This window comes from Salmo salar, chromosome 09 (genome assembly GCF_965601325.2).
Source record: "Salmo salar chromosome 09, fSalSal1, whole genome shotgun sequence".
Lineage (NCBI taxonomy): Eukaryota > Metazoa > Chordata > Actinopteri > Salmoniformes > Salmonidae > Salmo > Salmo salar.
In genome coordinates, this window is record NC_138299.1 from 124,068,585 (window position 1) to 124,093,943 (window position 25,359).

Below are 25,359 nucleotides of genomic sequence, written 5' to 3' on the forward strand. Positions count from 1 at the left end.
AACAATGCTTTAAGAAGTTAAGAAAAAAAATAATAAGTGTTAAGTAAAAAATAGATAAGAAGAAAATAGAAAATAAAACTAACAAATAATTAAACAGCAGCAGTAAAATAATAAGTGAGGCTATATACAGGAAGTACCGGTATAGAGTCAATGTGCGGGGACACTGGTTGGTCGAGGTAATTGAGGTAATATGTACATGTAGGTAGAGTTAAAGTGACTATGCATAAATTATAAACAGAGAGTAGCAGCAGCGTAAAAGAGGCCTTTGATTAGGTGTTCAGGAGTCTTATGGTTTGGGGGGTAGAAGCTGTAAAGAAGCCTTTTGGACCTCGACTTGGCGCTCCGGTAACGCTTGCTGTGCAAAGCAGCCCACTAATTGATTTGAAAGGATCGGTGAAGTAAATGTTTTTGCCATGATTTATCCAGATATTCAATTAACACATGTTGACAGAACAGGAGTTGTTGGGAGCTCTCTTCTTTCTCACCCCTGCAGATCGAGCCTGGTTAAAGCACCCTGAATGCTGCACTCAAATGAAACAACGGGGAGCACCGCATTCAGCCTGGTTTAACCAGGCTACAGTAGACTGTGGTTCCTGTGGTGGCTGGCTGTAGTGTCTCTGCCAAGCAGACTTACATAAGACCTTGGGTATGAGGGAGGGAGGGAATTAGGGATGGAGGGATGTCCAGGGTGGACAGTCAGTCTGCCATCGTAAATCACCCCCCTCCCAAGCCACCTCTCCAACCCCGCTGTGTTTACAGTAAACAGTGGGGTGGAATGTAAAGTTATTTGTGTCTGTCCGTCTGCTACTCGTTGTGTTGGTGGTGCAGGGCAGTGTTAGTCCCATCCAACCATCCCAGCCAGACCCCCACTCACTCACTCACTCTCCAATCTGATATGGAATGTTTGCTCTGCTAAGGTCCTGTTACGTGGGGGAGGGGAAGAGAAGAGGGGTGCAGCCCTACCCTTCACTCACCAGGCTCAAACCCAGCTACCCACTTTGACAATACAATTTTAGCAATAATTGTTCACATCACAATACAACTGTACAATGGAATACTGACAGAGACAGGCATTTTCCACCACTTGGATGTTCTTTTTCACAGATTACCTGAAGTCAATCATTATCTTGCCCGTCAATCTCTCTCTCATTAAATGTAATCTCACAAGTTTATTTGTCCTGTCTTATCTCTCTTATCTTGTCCACCCACCTATAATAATACAATTAGAGAGAAAGAGAGAGGGAGGGAAAAGACAGAGGCATGGGGGGGAGGAAGAAAGCGTCAGTTTCCCCCCTGATGGATGACAGCACTGCTAAAAGAGGGAGACAGCCAGCGTGATTGACAAGACTTGGAACCGAAAGAAATTAGATCAGAGAGAGAAAGACGGAGAGAGAGAGAATGCTGCTTGAACGTCCTGCTGTTAAAAGTTCACTCGGTGAGAGAATGACACAAATACACTAAGAGGAGGAGGAGGAGGAGGAAGAGGAGGAGGAGGAGAGGTGGGAAAGGCAACATCAACACAGATGATTCCTTCCAACAGTTCACCGAGTGCTGGGAGGGATAAAGAGGAAATCTAGCCCGCCTCCGTCTCTCTCCCTCCCTCCCTCTCTCTCACTTTCCCTCCCTCCTCTCTCCTCTGTATGCCTGCTCCCTCCCCCTGACCAGTGGAGAAGAGGGAGATTAACCTGAGTGAGTGTGTGAGAGAGAGGAGTGTTTAAAGCCGGGCAGAGCAGAGCAGACACTGATAGCTGGCCAGCGCTGAGGGGGAATACTATATTGGAGCTCGAGAGGTGAGCTTACGTATGGGTTACTATTATCTCTCTCTCTCTGTTTCTCTCTGTCTCTGTCTCTCTCTCTGTCTCTGTCTCTCTCTGTCTCTGTCTCTCTCTCTCTGTCTGTCTCTGTTTCTCTCTGTCTCTCTCTCTCTCCCTCTCTCTCTCTGTCTGTCTCTGTCTCTGTCTCTCTCTTTGTCTCTGTTTCTCTGTCTGTCTCTCTCTGTCTCTGTCCTCTCTCTCTGTCTATGTCTCTCTCTGTCTATGTCTCTCTCTGTCTCTGTTTCTCTGTCTGTCTGTCTCTCTCTCTCTCTCTGTCTCTGTCTCTCCTCTCTCTCTCTCTGTCTCTCTCTCTCAGACACACCACACACACACACACAACACACACACACCACACACCACACACACACACCACACACACACACACACCACACACTGTACACTCACGGAAACTAAGTTACAATTACCTCACTGGTTTAATTCTCAACAGCCTTGTCACATGCCTGGCTTCAACACCGATTGTGTCTTTTTACTTTTCTACTGATTCACTTCACGTCTTTCAGAGTCTGTCATGTTTGAATAGTGTTTGCTTTTCAAGATACCTCAGTATGGTCATTCAGTGTGTCGGAGCAGGCTGATAAATGTCATCTTTGACTCGGCAGGATAGAGGACACCCTGAGGGACCTCCTGGAGTGCATGGGACCTGACGGTTCAACTGCAGCTGACAAGACTGACTCCTCCCCAATCTCCATTCAAAGTGTGTGTGTCTGGGACACTCAGACAGGAGGAGGGAGCAGCCCCAGAGAGAGCAGCGAAGATCCAATAAGGAACACAGCGACTGGAGGCAGTGGAGCAGAGATGGACGCAGGTCCTCTGACAGCTGAGGGAGAGGGCTCCTCTCCGGAGGGCGAGACGGTGTGCTCCGCGCTCGCCCGATACGAGGTCACACTGAGGGATGCCGTGCGTGAGATCCACGTGGACGTAAGTGCCTTCAAGCAGGGCGTGGAGCGCCGTCTGGTGGAGGCGACGGCCCACGCCAGCGAGGGCCCCCTAGGCCTGGCTGTGGGCCAGCTGCAGCAGGAGAACCGGCAGCTTCGGAGCCAGCTGGAGGCCCTTAAACATCAGGTGGATCTCCTCACTGGGATAGTGTGCGACAGAGGCACCCTGATGACCAACAACAACCAGCACCAGCCAGAGTCCATCCAGGCCCAGACACACAGCAGCAGCCAGGGGAGGGCGAGCCCCCAGTCCCCCTCCACATCCCCCACCTGCCCTGCTGGTGGCCCCAGTATGGGAGCCCTGACCGGGTCAGCCTTGGGCTCGGCCTCCAGCCCCACTGCAACCCGCTTCTCCAGCCGAGCTACCTTTGCTGTGTCCAGCAAGATTAACGTGAGTTTTTTTAAATTATTTTTTATTAATTTTTTATTTCACCTTTATTTAACCAGGTAGGCCAGTTGAGAACAAGTTCCATTTACAACTGCGACCTGGCCAAGATAAAGCAAAGCAGTGTGACAAAAACAACAGAGTTACACATGGGCTAAACAAAACGTACAGTCAATAACACAATAGAAAATGTGTATACAGTGTGGGCAAATGAAGTAAGGAGGTAAGGCAATAAATAGGCCAATAGTGGTGAAGTAATTACAATTTCGCAATTTACACTGGAGTGATATATGTGCAGATGAGGATGTGCAGGTAGAAATACTGGTGTGCAAAAGAGCAGAAAAACAAAAACAAATATGGGGATGAGGTAGGTAGTTGGTTGGATGGGCTATTTACAGATGGGCTGTGTACAGCTGCAGCGATCGGTAAGCTGCTCTGACAGCTGACACTTAAAGTTAGTGAGGGAGATATAAGTCTCCAACTTCAGTGATTTTTGCAATTTGTTCCAGTCATTGGCAGCAGAGACCTGGAAGGAAAGGCGGCCAAAGAAGTGTTGGCTTTGGGGATGACCAGTGAAATATACCTGCTGGAGCGCTTGCTACGGGTGGGTGTTGCTATGGTGACCAGTGAGCTGAGATAAGGCAAAGCTTTACCTAACAAAGGCTTATAGATGACAACGAATATGTAGTGAGGACGAGCCAACGAGAGCATACAGGTCGCAGTGTTGGGTAGTATATGGGGCTTTGGTGACAAAACGGATGGCACTGTGATAGACTGTATCCAATTTGCTGAGTAGAGTGTTGGAGGCTATTTTGTAAATGACATCACCGAAGTCAAGGATCGGTAGGATAGTCAGTTTTACGAGGGTATGTTTGGCAGCATGAGTGAAGGAGGCTTTGTTGCGAAATAGGAAGCCGATTCTAGATTTAACTTTGGATTGGAGATATTTAATATGAGTCTGGAAGGAGAGTTTACAGTCTAGCCAGACACCTAGGTACTTATAGTTGTCCACATATTCTAAGTCAGAACCGTCCAGAGTAGTGATGCTAGTCGGGCGGGCGGGTGCGGGCAGCGATCGGTTGAAGAGCATGCATTTAGTTTTACTATCATTTAAGAGCAGTCGGAGGCAACGTAAGGAGTGTTGTATGTTGTTGAAGCTCGTTTGGAGGTTTGCTAACACAGTGTCCAAAAAAGGGCCAGATGTATACAGAATGGTGTCGTCTGTGTAGAGGTGGATCAAATAATCACCCGCAGCAAGAGCGACATCATTGATGTATACAGAGAAGAGAGTCGGCCCGAGAATTGAACCCTGTGGCACACCCATAGAGACTGCCAGTGGTCCGGACAACAGGCCCTCCGATTTGACACACTGAACTCTATCTGAGAAGTGGTCATTCAGCTTTATACACTGGGGAGACTGGGTTGGGGTTATGGCGAACATAGAGATACATTAGAGCAGTAGACTATGTTGTGAACCTCCAGAAATCTAGAATGGGCTGATACTGGCAGCCATCTTGGCAGGGATAAATGAAAGGGTTGTATTTAATTCTGTGGTGGTGACAGTATGTGGTTCTGAGAGACTGTCAAGATTGTGCAATGATTCATCCAGACTCCAGAGTGTGTTTATACTAAATCATGATATTGGGGGGTTGAATAGACTTTCTTGGCCACTTCACTGAGATGATGTCAGAGCTTTGACAGCGGTGGGGAAACTCGGGTCATATTCAACTTAATATTTAGACACGCGAGCAGAGTAGATACCAGATGAAAGCAATCAGGATCATTTCCCATCGCTGAACATTTTTGGTCGAAGTAATTGCTTATTTTAATGTCCGTCCAGCCTCTGCAGTCTGAGAAAGAAGCTGTTCTTGTAGCTTTAGATCTTCTCTTTCCTGAGACTGATAGATCATCGGAAGAACCTCTCTCTCTCTCTCTCTCTCTCTCTCTCTGTGATGAATGGTTCTTTTGCGCTCATATACTGCTATCATGCTGCTGACATGTTGCTCGAGAATCTTCTCCCACTATTCTCTTTGTTGAGTGGCACCACAGCTTGCGCAACCTTTTTTGAAAGGATTCAATCGTGACCTTCAGTTTTACGAGCAACAATAAACACAGTACATTGTTTCTCACTTACCCCTATCCAGACATTCATTGGGACATTTGACTAATATGAGGGACTGAAAGACAAACTGGTGTACTTTCTTACAGTTGATGAAAAGCTAACGCTGTCATAGTTGGTCAGTTCTAAGGTACAGTACAGTTTGACACTTGTTGATGAGGTTTGGGTGGGAACTCAGTGATAATTCTGGGAAAGTTACCGTCTTAGTCCTTGGTGTATTGTAAACCACAGTAGTGTCTGTTTGAAAAGTCAGAGGTTTCTCTTGACTGTATCCCAACACAAGGCCCTAAAGCTATGCTGCTTTGGAAACTACAACGGTAACGTTCATCCTTTTATAAGGTCAATATTCAGATTTTCTCTTTATTTGATTCCAAATCTTTCCTCTCGGCTCTGAGGTTCTTTGTTGTGTCTTGGTTGTAAACTCACAGCTGCTTTCTGCAAACTAACCCTTGACGGTCTGGCACGGATGTTGACTGTTAACTGTGACTGCTCACCCACAGCCAATGACGCAACAAACACACACACGTACACAGCATGTATGCAAATGAGTAATGTCATACACCTCATCTTAACAAAGTATGTTGTAAAGCATCTGAGGATTCTTATCTGATGTAAATATGTCCGTTTGTATGAAACAGAGGTTCTTTGTTTCTCATAACAGACTGTTGGAGATCCCCTTTTTGTGGCCAAAACTTTTTTCTTCAAATTTCCAAACAACCAGACAGAGATTGGATCATAACACTGTAGAAAACTAATGTGAGTTCCTCATCTATTGATCCAATTCATTCATTCTAGTGAATATTTACATGTACCCGGAACTCAACAGGGAAACACTATCCTATTCAGATTTCCCCTACAGCCCCATCAACACCTTTCAGCCTCAATTGCCATGTCTACACTTGACACTTACATGCGACTTCTGCTATCAGAGTACGAAGATTGCATTGAAAAGACAGGTCTAGACACAGAAAAGTCGCATTAAGGTCGGGTTGTGTTCAGATCTCCCTAACCACCTCAGGAGGTGGTCAGGGAAGCATTGTGTGAGGATTTTTCCTCGGTCTGGACGCAATCAGGCTACTGAAAGCACATACAGTGGGCGACGTCATCAGCTCTCCACCCACAAGTCTCCAGAAAAGAGGACACTTTTTCATTAAACGTTGGAGGAAATACATTCGTAGCATGTGAGGAACGTGTTTGCTGGCCTCATAAATGCTAACCAGCTAGCTTATTTAGAAAAAACAATGTTTTTGTTTGCTAGAGTTATGCTAACATGTTTGCCATCTCTTTAGCTTTGCTAGTTAGCATGCTGGCTAGTTTGAGGTTAGCTGGCAAGTTAGCTTCAGTAGTTGGCTACTGCCGTCAAGTTGTTGTTGCTGTGTAATCAGATTTAGCCTGTTCCACCGTTTGCAGAATGCAAACTGCATTTGAATATAGTGTGGGAAAAGGGCATCCAGACATAATGTGGACACAGTAGACACATTTAAATGTAGGTGTAGACGTGTTTGGAATTCCATGACCAGAACTCCATGATCAGAATACAAAAGCTGCATGAACTGTCAAGTCTAGACACAGCCAATGAGAGATAGAGAAAGACTGTACAGTATGTTGACTTCGTAAAGTCCGATGGGGCTGTTTCAGCAGGTCTGAGGGAGGGAGCCGATTGGGCTGGGGACCTCCAGGCACATCTGAAGATGGTTTTGCAGCCCTGGAGTTAAGCGTCGCCCCACTGAGAGAGCACAGCCAATTGGGATGTGTGCGGGCCTGCACTTTCACTATAGGGTTGGTTACAGTACATCCCCACCTGTGCTCGACTGTGCCTTGGACACATGACACTCTGATGCAGATAGATATGAGTCTCTCGCTCTCTCTCTCAATCTCTCTCATTCATTTTTTCTCTCTTTTTTTCTCTCTCCTCTCAATCTCTTTCATTTTTTTTTCTCTAACTCCCACCTCTCGCTCCCTCCCTATTTTTCTCTCTCTTTTTACTCGCTCCCTCACTCTCTCTTTTTACTCCCTCCCTCTCTCTCTCTCTTGAGCAGAGCCTCTATAGAGCCCTCTGGTCCTGACTGGGCCGTGTTTTTATGCAGTCTTACGTGGCTGAGCACAGTTCATCAGAAGTTCCCCTCAGTCCCTTTGAGCCGACACCAGCTCCCCCAGAGTCTGAGGAGGACAGGTAGTGGGTTTCACTGGGATAGTTTGATTCTCCTCTCCAGAGAGGAACTATGAGCCTCCACCACTGTGCTGGTCAAGGCTGCTGCTCTGACAATACTAGACAGGAATCCTCTTCCTCCCTCTTACTTCTCATCCTCCACGGCCACCTACATCAGTCAGTCTGTCCGGTCTCTGCCGAGGAGGCACACAATGCTGCCTGTCGCCAATTACTCCACCATAGCTGCGGTCTGAAAGGGCTATTGTGTCGACATTCTGCCTCATTTGAAGTACATTGACTGAGGAGGGGATTAAGAGGAGGGGGTCACCCAGGACCCAGCCATCCCCGGACTCCACACTCTGGGCTTCAGGAATGAGTCAGGGCCCCCCTCCTCCACTCCCCCACTCCCTCCTCCCTTCCTCCCCTCCTCTCACAGACCTCCTCTTTACCTGTGCTCCACTTGTTGCATGCGTCAGAATACTCTCACACACAGGCATGCTTTCACAGACAGACCACACCTCCAACCTCACGTTCGCTACATTCCTCAGTGTACTCCCGTTGAGAGGAGAGCTCCTGTTCCCTAATAGAAGATGACCCGGATAGATTCTACCCAGGTCACAATGTTATCTTTGACAGTTAACGTAACTACATAACACAGGACCACAGTGTGAATCCTTAGGTCCCTCACTGTCCTGCCCTGGGCTGGGTTGCGTTCATGGGGGCTGTGTGTGTGTGTGTGTGTCTTCTCTCAGACTGAGGCATCTTCAGGGCATGTGAACTGACAGGGGGACAGACGTGTGTGTGTGTGTGTGTGTGTGTGTGTGTGTGTGTGTGTGTGTGTGTGTGTGTGTGTGTGTGTCTTCTCTCAGACTGAGGCATCTTCAGGGCATGTGAACTGACAGGGGGACAGACATGTGTGTGTGTGTGTGTGTGTGTGTGTGTGTGTGTGTGTGTGTGTGTGTGTGTGTGTGTGTGTGTGTGTGTGTGTGTGTGTGTGTGTGTGTGTCTTCTCTCAGACTGAGGCATCTTCAGGGCATGTGAACTGACAGGGGGACAGACGTGTGTGTGTGTGTGTGTGTGTGTGTGTGTGTGTGTGTGTGTGTGTGTGTGTGTGTGTGTGTGTGTGTGTGGTGTGTGTGTGTGTGTGTGTGTGTGTGTGTGTGTGTGTGTGTGTGTCTTCTCTCAGACTGAGGCATCTTCAGGGCATGTGAACTGACGGGGGGACAGACGTGTGTGTGAGACTTTATCAGTGGAAACTCCGTCAGAGCACACTCACACTATCACCGTGAGCAACACACAGACACACACCGCGTACGTACTGTACAAACAACCCCCACTGCGTCCTGCCCTCAACACACCTCCAACGGTAAGATCCCATTGCGTACACTAAGCACACACATACTGTTATACGGTACACAGGGAGAGGACTTCTAAAGAGGAGCAGAGCACTCTAAGGTTTTATTATCAAAATCCCTAAAATCAGCTGAAAGCCAACGCTCCCTGTCAATGCCCCCCCCCCACACACACACACACAATACACCACCATCATATACTCTCTCCGCTCACTACAATACAGGACCCCCGCTATTAACATTACTCAACTTCCGTCTTCTGCACTGCTGCTCAAACATGCAATTACTAACAGACCGCTTAGCTTACCTTGCAGTGCCATAGGTGCGTGTGTTCGTCACAGTCTAGTATAGTCTGATGGATAGATTGTATGAAAGGGGGGGGGGGGAAGCATTAATCCTGTTCCAAACCAAATTACTGTTTGTGATGGTTGGCTCATGATGTGCAGAGGAGGCTGCTGAGGGGAGGATAGCTCATAATAATGTCTGGAATGGAGCGAATGCAATGGCATCAAACACATGGTAACCATGGTAACCACATGTTTAATGTGTTTTGATACCATTCATCTCCAGCGGTTGCCACGAGCCCGTCCTCCCCTATTACGGTCCCACCAACCTCCTGTGAGCACGCACGCACACACACGCACGCACACGGAGCAAATGTGAGCTCTCCGTTGTTTTCGTCACTCTCGCGGATGGTCGCACGCACACCTCAGGAGTCAGATCAGCTCCAGCTGGTCCTCTGTCCTCCATCACGTCATTTATCCCACCAGACAGGCTATTCTCTTCCGTGGTGCCCAGACGACGGCGTTTTGATCTCACGTCTCACACTCCTCACATCGATTTGGTGCTTGTTGTTCTCCTGATGAAGATCTGTGGACAACCACAGGAGGTTGGTGGCACCTTAATTGGGGAGGACGGGCCCGTGGTAATGCCTGGAGTGGAATGGTATCAAACACATGGTTTCCATTCCATTCGCTCCGTTCCAGCCATCATTATGAGCTGTCCTCCCCTCAGCAGCCTCCACTGTGGCCAACATGGTGTAATCATCTGTTTCTCAAGGCCTCCCGAGTGGCACAGCAGTCTAAGGCACTGCCTTGTCAGTGCTTGAGGTGTCACTACAGACCTGGGTTTGATCCCAGGCTGTGTTACAGCTGGCCGTGACCGGGAGACCCATGAGTCGGTGCACAATTGGCCCAGCGTCGTCCGGGTTAGGGGAGGGTTTGGTCGGCCGGGATGTCCTTGTCCCATCATGCTCTAGCGACTCCTTGAGGTGGGCCGGGTGCCTTGTATGGTGTTTCCTCCAACACATTGGTGCGGCTGGCCTCCGGGTTAAGCGAGCAGTGTGTCAAGAAGCAGTGCGCCTTGGCAAGGTTGTGTTTTCTTAGGACGCATGGCTCTCGACCTTCGCCTCTCCCGATGTCCGTACGGGAGTTGCAGCGATGGGACAAGACTGCAACTACCAGTTGGGGAGAAAAAGGGGTAAAAGTACCAGATCTCTCCACTCGGGCCGTTAAAGGCGAGACACATGATGGGAGCAACTCAGCAACATCAAACAGCTCCACCTCCTCTTCTTTTTCAGTATTAAAATGGTCACATTCTCAGACAATGTCTTTTGAACTGAATTGGAATGGTGTATGCCTTTTTGTTTTACGTGCCTGAGATGGAAGTTTCCATCACAAGTCTTTCAAGAGCACTTCAAATCTTTGTGCGAGGGTGTGTGTGTGTGTGTGTGTGTGTGTGTGTGTGTGTGTGTGTGTGTGTGTGTGTGTGTGTGTGTGTGTGTGTGTGTGTGTGTGTGTGTGTGTGTGTGTGTGTGTGTGTGTGTGTGTGTGTGTGTGTGTGTGTGTGTGTGTGTGTGTGTATCCCCATGATAAATACGCTTGACATTTCCAGCACAGCCACAGAGACTCCCCTCCCAAATTCATAGCTCTCTCACAATGGAGCAGGGTCTTTTATTCTCTGCCTCTCTGTGTGTCCCCTGCCTTGGCCAGGCCATCCAGCCCAGAGCTCCATATTCCTGGCACAAACCCCTCAGCATAGTTATTAATACAGTGGAGCTCAGCCTGAGAGAGAGAGACGTACATTTCCTCAGTGAAAACAATGTACTGAGCAAATGTCAAATTGGCTTTTTACCAAATTACCGTACGACAGACCACGTATTCACCCTGCACACCCTAATTGACAAACAAACAAACCAAAACAAAGGCAAAGTCTTCTTATGCTTTGTTGATTTACAAAAAGCTTTTGACTCAATTTGGCATGAGGGTCTGCTATACAAATTGGTGGAAAGTGGTTGGGGAAAACATACAACATTATACCTTTTTTGCCTACGGAGCTGTGAAGGGAACGGCACCTCCATACCTTCAGGCTCTGATCAGGCCCTACACCCAAACAAGGGCACTGCGTTCATCCACCACTGGCCTGCTGGCCCCCCTACCTCTGAGGAAGCACAGTTCCCGCTCAGCCCAGTCAAAACTGTTCGCTGCTCTGGCACCCCAATGGTGGAACAAGCTCCCTCACGACGCCAGGACAGCGGAGTCAATCACCACCTTCCGGAGACACCTGAAACCCCACCTCTTTAAGGAATACCTAGGATAGGATAAAGTAATCCTTCTAACCCCCCCCCCCCCCCCCCCCCCCCCCCCCCCCTTAAAAGATTTAGATGCACTATTGTAAAGTGGTTGTTCCACTGGATATCATAAGGTGAATGCACCATTTTGTAAGTCGCTCTGGATAAGAGCGTCTGCTAAATGACTTAAATGTAATGTAAATTATACAATCCATGTACACAAACAACAAGTGTGCGGTTAAAATTGGCAGAAAACACACATTTCTTTCCACAGGGCCGTGGGGTGAGGAAGGGAAGCAGCTTAAGCCCCACCCTCTTCAACATATATATCAACAAATTGGCGAGGGCACTAGAACAGTCTGCAGCACCCGGCCTCACCCTACTAGAATCTGAAGTCAAATGTCTACTGCTTGGTGATGATCTGGTGCTTCTGTCCCCAACCAACTAGGGCCTACAGCAGCACCTAGATCTTCTGCACAGATTCTGTCAGACCTGGGCCCTGACAGTAAATCTCAGTAAGACAAAAATAATGGTGTTCCAAGAAAAGGTCCAGTTGCTAAGACCACAAATACAAATTCCATCTAGACAACATTGCCTTAGAGAACACAAACTATACATACCTCGGCCTAAACATCAGCACCACAGGTAACTTCCACAAAGCTGTGAACGAGCTGAGAGACAAGGCAAGAAGGGCCTTCTATGCCATCAAAAGGAACATAAAATTCGACATACCAATTAGATCTGGCTAAAAATACTTGAATCAGTTATAGAACCCATTGCCCTTTATGGTTGTGAGGTCTGGGGTCCACTCACCAACCAAGAATTCACAAAATTGGACAAACACCAAATTGAGACTTTGCATGCAGAATTCTGCAAAAATATCCTGTGTACAACATGCAACACCAAATAATTGCATGCAGAGCAGAATTAGGCCGATATCCGCTAATTATTAAAATTCAGAAAAGAGCCGTTAAATTATACAACCACCTAAAAGGAAGCGATTCCCAAACCTTTCATTACAAAGCCATCACCTACAGAGAGATGAACCTGGAGAAGAGTCCCCTAAGCAGGCTGGTCCTGGGGCTCTGTTCACAAACAGACCCAACAGAGCCCCAGGACAGCAACACCATTAGATCCAACCAAATCATGAGAAAACAAAAAGATAATTACTTGACACATTGGAAATAATTAATAATAAAAACTGAGCAAACTAGAATGCTATTTGGCCCTAAACAGAGAGTACATAGTGACAGAATACCTGACCACTGTGACTGACCCAAACTTAAGGAAAGCTTTGACTATGTACAGACTCAGTGAACATAGCCTTGCTATTGAGAAAGGCCGCCGTTGGCAGACCTGGCTCTCAAGAGAAGACAGGCTATGTGCACACTGCCCACAAAATGAGGTGGAAACTGAGCTGCACTTCCTAACCTCCTGCCAAATGTATGACCATATTAGAGACACATATTCCCTCCGATTACACAGATACACAAAGAATTCGAAAACAAACCAAATTTTTATCAACTCCCATATATGTTGGGGAGTTTATCAAGCGAGAGAGAGAGCAAAAGAGAGAGAGCGAGAGAGGCCAGAGTCAGGGGTGAAGGGGGCTTGAGAGAGGCATGCGAGCAGGGCTGGGCTGGCTCCCCTCCCAGGCTGCCCCTGGCTCTTCTAATTACTTCCAGACAATGCCCTGTATTTCCCATCACCGTGGTTACAGGTTCCACCGCCCTCATTGTTGGCAATGGGTCCCGTAGGTAGGGAGAGAGAGGGAGGGAGGGAGGGAGGGAGGGAGGGAGGGAGGGAGGGAGGGAGGACTCGGAGGGAGGGAGGGAGAGGGAGGACTCAGAGAGAGGGAGGGAGAGGGAGTGAGGGCTCGGAGAGAGGGAAGGAGGGAGGGAGAGGGAAAGAGAGGAGGACTCGGAGAGAGGGAGGGAGGGAGGGAGGAGGGAGGGAGGGAGGGAGGGAGGGAGGGAGGGAGGGAGGGAGGGAGGGAGGGAGGGAGGGAGGGAGGGAGGGAGGGAGGGAGGGAGGGAGGGAGGGAGGACTCGGAGAGAGGGAGGGAGGACTCGGAGAGAGGGAGGGAGAGGGATGACACAGAGAGAGGGAGGAAGGACTTGGAGAGAGGGAGGGAGGGAGAGGGAGGACTCAGAGAGAGGGAGGGAGAGGGAGGGAGGGAGGACTCGGAGACAGGGAGGGAGGACTCGAGAGAGGGAGGGAGGACTCGGAGAGAGGGAGGGAGAGGGAGGACACAGAGAGAGGGAGGGAGGACTTGGAAAGAGGGAGGGATGGAGAGGGAGGACTGAGAGAGAGAGGGAGGGAGGGAGGGGGAGGGAGGATTCAGAGGGAGGAAGGAGAGGAGGGAGGGAGGACTCGGAGAGAGGGAGGGAGGGAGAGGGAGGACTCGGAGGGAGGGAGGGAGGGAGGGAGGGGGGGAGGGGGGGAGGGAGGGAGAGGGAGGACTCGGAGGGAGGGAGGGAGGGAGGGAGGGGGAGGACTCGGAGAAAGGGAGAGAGAGGGAGGACTCAGAGGGAGGGAGAGGTAGGTAGGACTCGGGGAGAGAGAGGGAGGACTCGGAGGGAGGGAGAGGGAGGTAGGTAGGACTCGGAGAGAGAGAGGGAGAGAGAGGGAGGACTCAGAGGGAGGGAGAGGGAGGTAGGTAGGACTCGGAGAGAGAGAGGGAGAGAAAGGGAGGACTCGGAGGGAGAGGGAGGTAGGTAGGACTCGGAGGGAGGGAGAGGGAGGGAGGACTCGGAGAGAGGGAGGGAGGGAGAGGGTTGGAGGACTCAGATGGAAAGGGATGGAGGACTCGGAGAGGGGGAGGGAGGACTCAGAGAGAGGGAGGGAGGACTCGAAGAGAGGGAGGGAGGACTCGGAGAGATGGAGGGAGGACTCGGAGGGAGTGAGGACTCAGAGGGAGGGAGGACTCGGAGAGGGAGGGAGGACTCGAAGAGGGAGGGAGGACTCGAAGAGGGAGGGAGGACTCGAAGAGAGGGAGGGAGGACTCGGAGAGAGGGAGGAAGGGAGAGAGGGAGGGAGGACTCGAAGAGAGGGAGGGAGGACTCGAAGAGGGAGGGAGGACTCGAAGAGAGGAAGGGAGGACTCGGAGAGAGGGAGGGAGGACTCGGAGGGAGGGAGAGGGAGGGTGGACTCAGAGAGGGAGGGAGGGATAGGGAGGGAGGACTCGAAGAGAGGGAGGGAGGGAGAGGGAGGGAGGACTCAGAGAGGGAGGGAGGGATAGGGAGGGAGGACTCGAAGAGAGGGAGGGAGGGAGAGGGAGGACTCTGAGAGAGGGAGGGAGGGAGGGAGAGGGAGGGAGGACTCTGAGAGAGGGAGGGAGGGAGGGAGGGAGGGAGGGAGGGAGGGAGGGAGGGAGGGAGGGAGGGAGGGAGGGAGGGAGGGAGGGAGGGAGGGAGGGAGGGGGAGAGAGAGAGCGAGAGAGAGAGAGAGAGAGAGGGAGTACTCGGGGAGAGGGAGGGAGGACTCTGAGAGAGGGAGGGAGGGAGGGAGAGAGAGAGAGGGAGTACTCGGGGAGAGGGAGGGAGGACTCGGAGGGAGGGAGGGAGGACTCGGAGAGAGGGAGGGAGGGAGGGAGAAGAGAGAGGGAGGACTCGGAGAGAGGGGAAGGGAGGGAGAGGGAGGACTCGGCGAGAGGGAGGGAGAAGGAGGACTCGGAGAGAGGGAGGGAGAGAGAGAGATGGAGGACTCGGAGAGGGAGGGAGGGAGAGAGAGGGAGGACTCAGAGAGGGAGGGAGGGAGAGAGAGGGAGGACTCAGAGAGGGGAGGGAGGGAGGGAGAGGGAGGACTCAGAGAGGGAGGGAGGGAGGGAGGGAGAGAGAGGGAGGACTCGGCGAGAGGGAGGGAGAAGGAGGACTCGGAGAGAGGGAGGGAGGGAGAGAGAGGGAGGACTCAGAGAGGGAGGGAGGGAGAGAGAGGGAGGACTCAGAGAGGGAGGGAGGGAGAGAGAGGGAGGACTCGGAGAGAGGGAGGGAGGGAGAGGGAGGGAGGGAGAGAGAGGGAGGACTCAGAGAGGGAGGGAGGGAGAGAGGGAGGGAGAGAGGGAGGGAGAGGGGGAGGGAGGGAGGGAGAGAGGGAGGGAGAGGGAGAGAGATGGAGGACTCAGAGAGGGAGGGAGGGAGAGAGGGGGAGGACTCGGAGAGAGGGAGGGAGGGAGAGAGAGGGAGGACTCGGAGGGAGGGAGGGAGGGAGAGAGAGGGAAGACTTGGAGAGGGAGGGAGGGAGAGAGAGGGAGGGACTCGGAGAGAGGGAGGGAGGGAGAGAGAGGGAGGACTCGGAGGGAGGGAGGGAGGGAGAGAGAGGGAAGACTTGGAGAGGGAGGGAGGGAGAGAGAGGGAGGACTCGGAGAGAGGGAGGGAGGGAGAGAGAGGGAGGACTCGGAGGGAGGGAGGGAGGGAGAGAGAGGGAAGACTTGGAGAGGGAGGGAGGGAGAGAGAGGGAGGACTCGGAGAGAGGGAGGGAGAGAGGGAGGGAGAGGGGGAGGGAGAGGGAGAGAGATGGAGGACTCGGAGAGAGGGAGGGAGGGAGAGAGAGGGAGGACTCAGAGAGGGAGGGAGGGAGAGAGAGGGAGGACTCAGAGAGGGAGGGAGGGAGAGAGAGGGGAGGACTCGGAGAGAGGGAGGGAGAGAGGGAGGGAGAGGGGGAGGGAGAGGGAGAGAGATGGAGGACTCGGAGAGGGGGAGGGAGGGAGAGAGAGGGAAGGAGAGGGAAATAGTGTTTGTTTTATTATTATTATTTATTATATATATTATATTTATACATTTTCAACCAGACAGACAACAACAGCAAACGTATAGTATGAATTAGTGTTTGTATTAGACTTGTTTGCATTGGTTTGACTCAACGTTTTTCATGCAGCCATAATGTATGGACTAGAGAGGGTGTGCTGTTTTTGGTGAGCGTCAGATCGGAGCACGTGTCCTAGCACCTCCTAACTTAGCTGATTGAATCATCAGACAGTCATGTCATATCACCAGGTTTTATTGATTTGTTTTGGTGTCGGGAGGCTGGGACACCGATGTCTTGCACAGCTGGTGCCTTGTAACCCGAGAGCGGACTACTAAACCTCTTGGATCTTGAAGTTATTGGGTGCCAACTGCTGTGCTGTCCTGGGGAGTCGGTCGTATCTCCCTTCCCTCCCCTTACGCTCTCTCTATCTTACATGGTCTTCTGCATCACACACACACACATCCTACATGTCTTTCTGCACAATCTAACATTGCCGTATGCGTCACACTCTCAATGGTACATGGTCTTCTGTGACATCCAGCCCCTGACTGGAACACAAGGTAATCTTATCTCGACGCCAGTGACATTGGGGTATATCTATTCTTAACCTTTGACAGTGTTTTATGGACCCTGCCTTGTTACTGAAACCCTGGAAAATCCCAGGAACAGAGGAGAGATCCAGAAGCAGGTTTAAAGGGGGATTAGAGGAGGGAGGCTCACTGAAGCCATTGAGAAGGGTATGCGTGCCCAGTTAGTTTAATACAAGGGCCTGTGTGTGTGTGTGTGTGTGTGTGTGTGTGTGTGTGTGTGTGTGTGTGTGTGTGTGTGTGTGTGTGTGTGTGTGTGTGTGTGTGTGTGTGTGTGTGTGTGTGTGTGTGTGTGTGTGTGTGTGTGTGTCTCGGCCAAACAGCCTCGCTCCCACAAACACCCATCAGATAAGGCAGGGGCCCCTGTAGTCAGGTGATGTAAAGAAAGTGTTCAAAGGGGCCCCCCTCGTTTCTGTAGGACCTAGGCGCCGGCCTGATTCTCCCTGCTAATTTGCAGGCTTTGTGGGTCTTTGAAGAACAGGTGGTTTTGTGTCTCTCCCTCCATGAGGACTTCCCTGTTCTACAAGGAAATTACAGAGCAAAGACCCCTTTTATAGACCTGCGATGAGAGGCCCACTATAACTGTACTGTCTGCACAGCTCTGATGGTTCGCGCGTGTGTGTGTGCCCAGTTAGTTTAATACAAGGGCCTGTGTGTGTGTTTGCACGCCCGTGCGTGTGTGGTGTTAATTTGACTTTAGAAGAGGGTGCAGAGTTAGTTAATATGTGATAATGTACTGTACCCGCCTGGATGAGTAATGTACCTTTTAGTCCCAATATATTTCTATCCCTCTAACTGTCTTATTAAATGATCATGATGGTACATTGAAAGCATGTGTTTGCATGCTGTTTACCGTAGTCGACCCTAGAATTGTTTATACATAGATATTTCCTCCTATTGGGTTTGGAAACTGACACAGCTATGTTGTGAAGCGTTCATAGAGCAACGTCCTGTATTGGAAAGGATTGGTATGTGATCAATGGAAAATGTCAATATTCCTATTAGTGAGGCTTATTGTATGGCAGGGTGATGTCGTCCATAAGAGCTGGCTATCTATGTTACTGTGTCCAACACTGTGTCCAACACTGTGGCCAACATCCTGAGTGACACATACTGTCATACCCCCACCCCACTCAACCCCCCAACCCAGTTCTCTCACAACATGCCCCCATTGTCTTCATGTTCCATTCCGCAACCACTCAATATGCCGCACCCCTTCATTGAAATGTCATCGAAACTGCAAGACTCGCAATATAACAATCCACTTAGATTATCTTGTGTTTGCACATCAACATTTCTATGGCATGTTGCCAGGAGGGACATGGGACAGCTGTGATATTTACACCCACATGAAAGTGCCATGTGCCTGGGAGAACCCACTGTCCCACTCTACTACCACCACCAGTTACCATCTGTATTCAGTCTCATACCCTTGAATGCTGTGTTGGCCCTGATGCTTTTTGTCCGTACTTTGCTGAACCAGGTCAGAGAGAGGGAGAGGGAGGGAGGGAGGGAGGGAGAAGGAGTGGGGTTACAGTCCTGCTGAATGGAGAGATTCTAATGTAGCTGTGCCTCCCTAGGAAGAAGAGAGAGTGAAGGCTCCTAGAATGGTTACATTGTTGATCCAGTGTGCCCACTAGCACTGCTTCTAAGACAATAAAGACATAGAGACTGAGAAACTGAACACACACGACAGGGGGTTTCATCTTTGATCCAGCCCTGCAGGCTAAGACTGAGCCCCCCCCCCCCCCCCGCCCATTTCTCTCGTGTGTAGCAGACTGAGGGCTTTTCCACATTTCCTACATAATTTCACGATTTCCTCCAAATATTTTATAGCTCCCCACTGATAATTTAATGACGCATTCTCAGGGACCGGGGGATTTGTTGTTCCAGTGAGGCGGAGAGAGGGGCTGTTGTGTGCTCCTGCCTGTGTTGTGTGGAGAATTGGTGTGTGTACGCGCGCGTGGGTGTTGCTCTGTGGGGTGTGCCTTGATTCCTGGTCATACTCTTAAATATACATTTGTAAAGTACCTTCCTTTTGTTGCTCATAAAACTCAGCTGCAGAACTATTTGACATTAACTTTGGGCCGAGATCAGGTTAAACCGAGGGTACCCTCTACGTTCGATCGTTGTTATCCTAAAAGATTTGCCTACTTTTATCTTCAGGCCCAGAGCACCACAGTCTCACACACATGTCTGGCGGCCCATTCAGACAGGAGGAGAAGCGTGGCTTAGTACAGAAAGTTTCCATGGCTGGGACACACCAAGCCAGGAGGAGCTTGGGTTTCAGCCAGAGTATCAGGGTTGATCAGGGCTCAGGGGCTTCCATGGTTGAGTTGGGGAAATTTGTCGCCCCCATCACCTTCTCCCAGTGGGACAGCCAGCTGTTCCCAGCTCCCTTCGGCCCTCCTAATGCAGTCACACACACACACACACACACACACACACACACACACACACACACACACACACACACACACACACACACACACACACACACACACACACACACACACACACACACACACACACACACACACACACACACACACACACACACACACAACACACACACACACACACAACCCAGCAGCAACAGCATTCCTCTGTGCTGAGGTCACCTGGCTCCTCTCTCCCCTACAGCTCAATTACTGACTTTATTTTCACTGGGAGGAATGTACCCTTTCTTTGATAATAACTGTATATAATAACTTGTATTGTATGTGTGTGTGTGCATGTGTTAGTGTGTGTGTGCGTGCGTGCTTACGTGCATACATGCATGTGCGAGTATGTGTGAGAGCGAGAAAGGGCAAGAAAGAGCAAGTCAGAAACATTACACATCCTCCACAGACAAATCACACAGCCCTCAGTCACTTCCTGGTTGTCTTCCTGAAAGGCTCCTCTGTGGATTGGCTGGTTAGTCAGGCACACCGTGTACTGAGCGCCAGTCACATACTAATGAAAGTAGTAGATGTGGTGCGGTAGTAACGTTGTGGGGGGATTTATCAAGATAAAAATGGAACGAGAATGTTCCTTGGCCATGGAGGCCATGAATGGGAACTTGAAACATGTCAGCACTCTGAAATGACTTGATCTGATCATGTCTCGGATAACATGCATATTCTGTCATCCAAAAGTTGTTCACATGTTTTAAAGGGCCTGTCATCAAAATAGAAGGTACTGTGACACCTGAGTACTCTGGGGTGGGGTGTTCATGTGATTCTCTCTCTGTCTCCTGTAGAGTATTGAACGTGAGGAGCCAATAGAGGTGGATTCAGACCCTGTATCCCCTGGACTGGAGAATGGACACTCTACTGACCCAGGTAATGACTAGTCTTTTCTCTACCATCTCAGCTACAGTAGAAATACAGCCATACTTACCATCCCATGTACTGTATGAGGAGATGTATTTTCTCAATGCTTGTCCATTCAGAAAACTCGACAGTGTCACATGGAAAAAGCTTGCCAGCCAATAACAACATCCCGTATGAAAGCACGGCCCCTGTTGCCATGCGGATGCCCCACCTACCCATCACCGCCACAACCAAAACGGCTGACCCCTCAGTTATGAAGAGCGAATCTCCCACCAGTCCCGTACGCTCTCAGCCCTCGCCTGTATCAGAGCCTACTGACAACAACCAGCCTCAAGCCATCCCAGAATCCCCCATTCAACCAGGTAAGAGGCACCGGGCATTAGCTAAAAGCTCTTGACTTCCATGTCTTTCTCTGGTTCTTCTGCTCCGTAAGCCATAATATCCTTTGAAACACTCTTTGTCTTTTTGCTGTTTAGTGTCTTCTATGAAGACATGGACCCCCAGTCTCAGCCGAGGTCTGGGCTCTCCTCGACTGTCAGGTAAGAGGGATCTATCAAGTCAGGCTTGTTTCTAGAACTGGAACTAACCAGGCTCACACAATGTTTTATTCCCACCGTTTCCTTATCTGTTCTTTGATTTGTCATTTGCAGAAAAGTCCTTCTCCGCTCCCCCGAAGTCAGTGACTTACTCTGGCCTCATCCAACACAACACAGACCGGTGAGTGAACTATTCTTTACTCAGTCCTAGAGAATTGAGATAGTCCCTGCTTTAACCAACATGCCATAACCCACTTGCCATTTCGAATGGCCTCATTGTGGCCCAAGTTGATGTGTGACACTTCTCTGTTCTCCGACCCGCAGGGTGGAAGATGTGAGCGGGGACATGCCCTTTGGGAGGGGAGTTGAGCGGAGGCGGGAGCTGGTGAGGTCACAGACGTTGCCGCGCAACCTTGGCGCTCAGGCCCGCCGGTCCATCTTTGAAAAGCTGGATTCTGAAGCCAGCAGGTACCACCGCCTCTCCTCCCACCATCATCTCTCTTTCTATGCCATCCGTCCCTAAACTGATGTACTCTCCTTTTCCCTTATATTATCCCTCCTTTCTTCTGTGTAATTCTGAACTCATCGGTTGCGTCCCAATTCTCTACACTTGCTCGCTCTCTCTCTCTCACTCTCTCTCTCTCTCTCTCTCTCTCTCTCTCTCTCTCTCTCTCTCTCTCTCTCTCTCTCTCTCTCTCTCTCTCGAATTTAACAATGGTGGAAAAACACCACTCAACCACGGGGAGTGTGCAAGTGTACACTTCGGGAGAGAATAGGTACACGACCTCTGTCATGTTTTCTGGCTCATCTTGTTGACCCATGTCCCCTCTCCTCTCAGTAGGTCCAAGCCCATGGACTCCAAGCCCAAGCTGAAGCGTTCTCAGAGCTTTGGTGTGTCCAGTGCCAGCAGCATCAAGCAGATTCTCCTGGAGTGGTGCCGCTCCAAAACCATAGGATACCAGGTGAGACTGTGATGACAGAACACAGCTACACACCGGAACAGAGACCTGGCCCGTATTCACAAAGCACCTCAGAGTAGAGGCTGATCTAGGATCAGGTCCAGCCCTTATGAATACAGCCCTATAGCAGCCAGTAACAAAGATGATGAATATGGAACTGTCATCTGGTCACCTGAAATGGATCCACTACACAGGAGCAGTCTTTTGTCATTTTTGCTAGCTCCTGAAGAGGGCATTAAAATAACTCTCCTGGTTTCTCCATGGGTTAAACCATTAGCACATAGCGGAGCGGTGATGTGTTAATGACAAGTAACTTGCCATGGTTATGCTGCATACTGAACTAAGCGTATTATTGTAGTATATCGTGTGTGTGTGTGTGTATTGTGTGTGTGTGTGTGTGTGTGTGTGTGTGTGTGTGAACATGCATATCCGTGTCTGCATGTGTGAGTGTTTGAGTTACGGCTCATTGCTAGGGCTGTTGGCTTCACTCTGCCATGCACTCTGCAGCAGCAGCTGTGCCAGTCTGTCCATGTGGCTCTGGTTAAACAGAGAGCTGTCACGGGCCAAGGCCCGGCCCCGCAGAGCAAACAGCACCGGACGATTCCCGCAGGCAGCGCCTACTCACACTCAAATTAGAGACCTGACTGGCGCTCAACAAACATGACAAGTTGAATTTTCCCACTGACACGCTGAGGGTTTTATAGGCTAGGCTAAGGACACAAAAACCCGTGAAATTACACAGTTCTGAAATCATGTCCAATTGGAGAGAAAGAGAGAGAGACGCAGGTAGAGGAATTGAGGATAAAGAACCATTCAGGATTCCTCTTCTGTTTTCCACGTTATGACAGCGGGACCGACAGAGAAACCTGGGAGAGGTCATGTCATAAAGTTAGAATAGGAAGCCAATCATTTTTAGAGTTTTTTTTGTATGTCTGGTTTATTCTTACATCTCTTTTACAGTGTCTCCGTATTTCCCCACTAAACACATGTGCAAATACACCACACACTTCTAACTCTGTCTCGCCGTCCCCAGAACATAGACATCCAGAACTTCTCGTCCAGTTGGAGTGACGGCATGGCCTTCTGTGCCCTGGTCCATTCCTTCTTCCCCACTGAGTTTGACTACAACGTGCTGACGCCAGCCGACCGCAAACACAACTTTGAGCTGGCCTTCGGGACAGCGGAGTAAGTGACTTTTACATTGTAATACGCGCTATGTGTACGTCCCGTATAGTATTTCTGAGCATTATACACACACCCGTGCACTTCTGTCTTGAATCATGTTGGAACGATTCATCCATTCATTATGTAGGAACATTGTAAGATCATCTCAGTGGGACAACGTTTTATGTTATTCATGTGCATTTCCAATGTCGCTCTCCTCTTGGTTTGGTGAAGCTATGGACACTACAATGCTGTGCTTGATATGAAGGCGATCACAAGTTACCTGTGTAGATACATTTAGAGTCACAGTGTCCCTGGCCACCATACAAGTAGAAATAACATTTAATGGAATCACCTTCAGATTCCATTAATAGCGTTTACACATAGAACATTGTGGCACTGAGATGACCTCACAATGTTTCTGTTGCATCTTGGTAAAGAGTGTCTCCAGCCCACACGTTAAGCCAGCGAGGCAGCCGCTGCCAGAGAATACCCTCTCCTCTCCCCGGTCCCCGCAGTAACCTCCTCTTCCCTTTGCTCTGCTTCCATCCGCTCCTCTCACATTCCTCCAGCCTGACCTCACTACTGAGAACACCGCTGCTGCAGCACAGCGTCTCGGAGTCCTGCTGACACATGGACACATGCAGAACACAGACAAAACATAGATCAGAACCATGTGTGCCTCTAGCCACATACAGAGAGAGTTCTAACACATGAGCTTCTGTACAATACCACAAATTAGTCAACATTCTTCCATGTGATCTTTTTGCCTGGTCCCGGGTCTGTTTGTCTTGTCTTGCCAACAACACCGAATTATCATAGATATGAGTTGGGGAAAACAGTTCAAACAGATCTGGGATCAGGCTAATGAACGATCAGGAATGACATTGATAGTCCTAGCCTCCTCCTGACTTGTACTGTGCCCTCTGTCTGATTCAGGGAGAAGGCGGGCTGTGACCGGCTCATCGAGGTGGACGATATGATGGTGATGGGGCGCAAGCCGGACCCCATGTGTGTCTTTACCTACGTCCAGTCCATGTACAACCACCTGCGCAAGTTTGAGTGATGAACGATGACCTGGCAGCTACTCGACGACATCACCGCCCCACCACCACTACCACCACTCTCTTGCCTTCAGGGACAGCGGCAATGAACACTGAGAGACGACACTTCCCCCTGCTGTAATAGACAGAGTATTACATGTATTTCTCCAGTTTTGAGGGATTTTTTCACTCTGCCATGTTGAGTATAAAAGGCTATGTTATCCCTGTTCATGTATGAGTGGCTGGGGGATTATTCCCTGAAAGTTCTGTGTTATGTTTCAGAGAGATGGGGAAGGATCTTTCTCCCTTTTTTTTGGTGACCGACCACGTTTAAGGCTTATATTGGCACAGTTGCTGTTTGAGAGAAAGGGACAGGTTGCGGAATCTACTCTTTGCTGGGGAGAAAACCTAGTCCCTTTGAAGAAGCTGCAAGAGGACTTGAACAGTAGGCCTATAACACTGGACCAAGGACAAAGGACTGAGGATCCAGAGGATTGACACTGTGGATCAGTCTACATACGACGTTCTCATCATTTGGTTCCTTCTAGAGTTGTATTTGTTCAGGCATCAATTACTTTATTGTCCTACTGTGGTTTCTCAGACCCGAAGGTGTCTACAAAAGGCCTTGCATTGCAGCACAATAGAAAAGCTATACCAAAGTGTGCCTTTACATCAGAGGAACAAAAGTACTCTCACTATAAAGTTGAAGGGTATGCTGTTTAACGAGCTAGAACGGAAAAGATTAACTGCACATATGTACCCACTAGATGCAAATGTAAAACGGCCTATGTTCATAGTGTTATTTCTATGGTTGTGATTTTATTTTCATAGACAAAAAAAAAGACTAAGAAATCCTAAATAAACTGTTACTTGTTTCACACACACCTTTGTTTTTTTATGTCATAATTTTATAGTAGGGCTGTCAGTTAATTAACTTGAGTTAAGGTTTTGTAATTTTAGTGCACAAAAAAAAAATGTATCGTGATTAATCGTCTGAAAACATCCAAAATACCTCATCTATACAGGTTAAAGAAAGTGTGCTTTATCAGTTTACCAGATTTTGAATACCATTACATCAACTAATGTGAATTCAACGTGAACTCAAAATATTTCACCATTCGTTGGATTTAGGTTCAAAGTTAGGTGAACAAAATATATGAAATTGTCACGGTTGTCGTCGGTGAATGAGGACCAAAACGCAGCAGGTATGTGTATGCTCATTGTGTGTATTTATTTACAGACTAAATGAACATCAAAACGAACTCACGAGAATAAACGAACAACCAACAGTCTGGCAAAGCATAGGCTCAACACAGAACAACCACCCACAAAATACAAGACAAACACACCCAACTAATATAGGACTTCCAATCAAAGGCAACACCAAACAGCTGCCTTCAATTGGAAGTCCAACCCCAATTAACTCAACATAGAACCAGACACACTAGACTAAACATAGAAATACCTAAACATAAACCAAAACCCGGAAATACTAAATCAAACACCCTTTTAACAAACACACCACCCCGAACCAGATAAAACGAATACCCTCTGCCACGTCCTGACCAAACTACAATACTAATTAACCCTTATACTGGCCAGGACGTGACAGAAATGCCCTTACATTGATGACTTTTTGCAAATCCAGTCAGTTTTGCACAACATC

At 49.3% G+C, this 25,359-nt stretch overlaps 1 protein-coding gene across 2 annotated transcripts; it reads left to right on the forward strand.

Annotated features, from left to right (window-relative positions):
* The first annotated feature begins 1,572 nt into the window (after positions 1-1,572).
* On the forward strand, positions 1,573-24,575 carry LOC106612665 (smoothelin-like protein 2). 2 transcript variants are annotated; one of them, XM_014214062.3, is made up of 10 exons: positions 1,573-1,790; positions 2,435-3,161; positions 19,919-20,000; positions 20,111-20,353; positions 20,468-20,530; positions 20,642-20,708; positions 20,852-20,995; positions 21,369-21,489; positions 22,520-22,671; positions 23,590-24,575. In XM_014214062.3, exons 2-10 carry the CDS (start codon positions 2,469-2,471, stop codon positions 23,714-23,716), a joined length of 1,692 nt encoding a protein of 563 aa, XP_014069537.1. In that variant the 5' UTR covers positions 1,573-1,790; positions 2,435-2,468; the 3' UTR covers positions 23,717-24,575. The 2 variants fall into 2 exon arrangements, with proteins under 2 accessions (XP_014069537.1, XP_014069535.1); XM_014214060.3 differs by having other exon boundaries at positions 1,575-1,790; positions 21,366-21,489.
* The last annotated feature ends 784 nt before the right edge of the window (positions 24,576-25,359 follow it).

Coding starts and splice junctions, on each gene's coding strand:
- LOC106612665 (XM_014214060.3), top strand. CDS start 2,469: ATGGGACCTGACGGTTCAACTGCAGCTGACAAGACTGACTCCTCCCCA. Junction 20,531..20,641: donor GGGCTCTCCTCGACTGTCAG/GTAAGAGGGATC, acceptor TGTCATTTGCAG/AAAAGTCCTTCTCCGCTCCC. Junction 20,996..21,365: donor CTGGATTCTGAAGCCAGCAG/GTACCACCGCCT, acceptor CTCTCCTCTCAG/TAGGTCCAAGCCCATGGACT.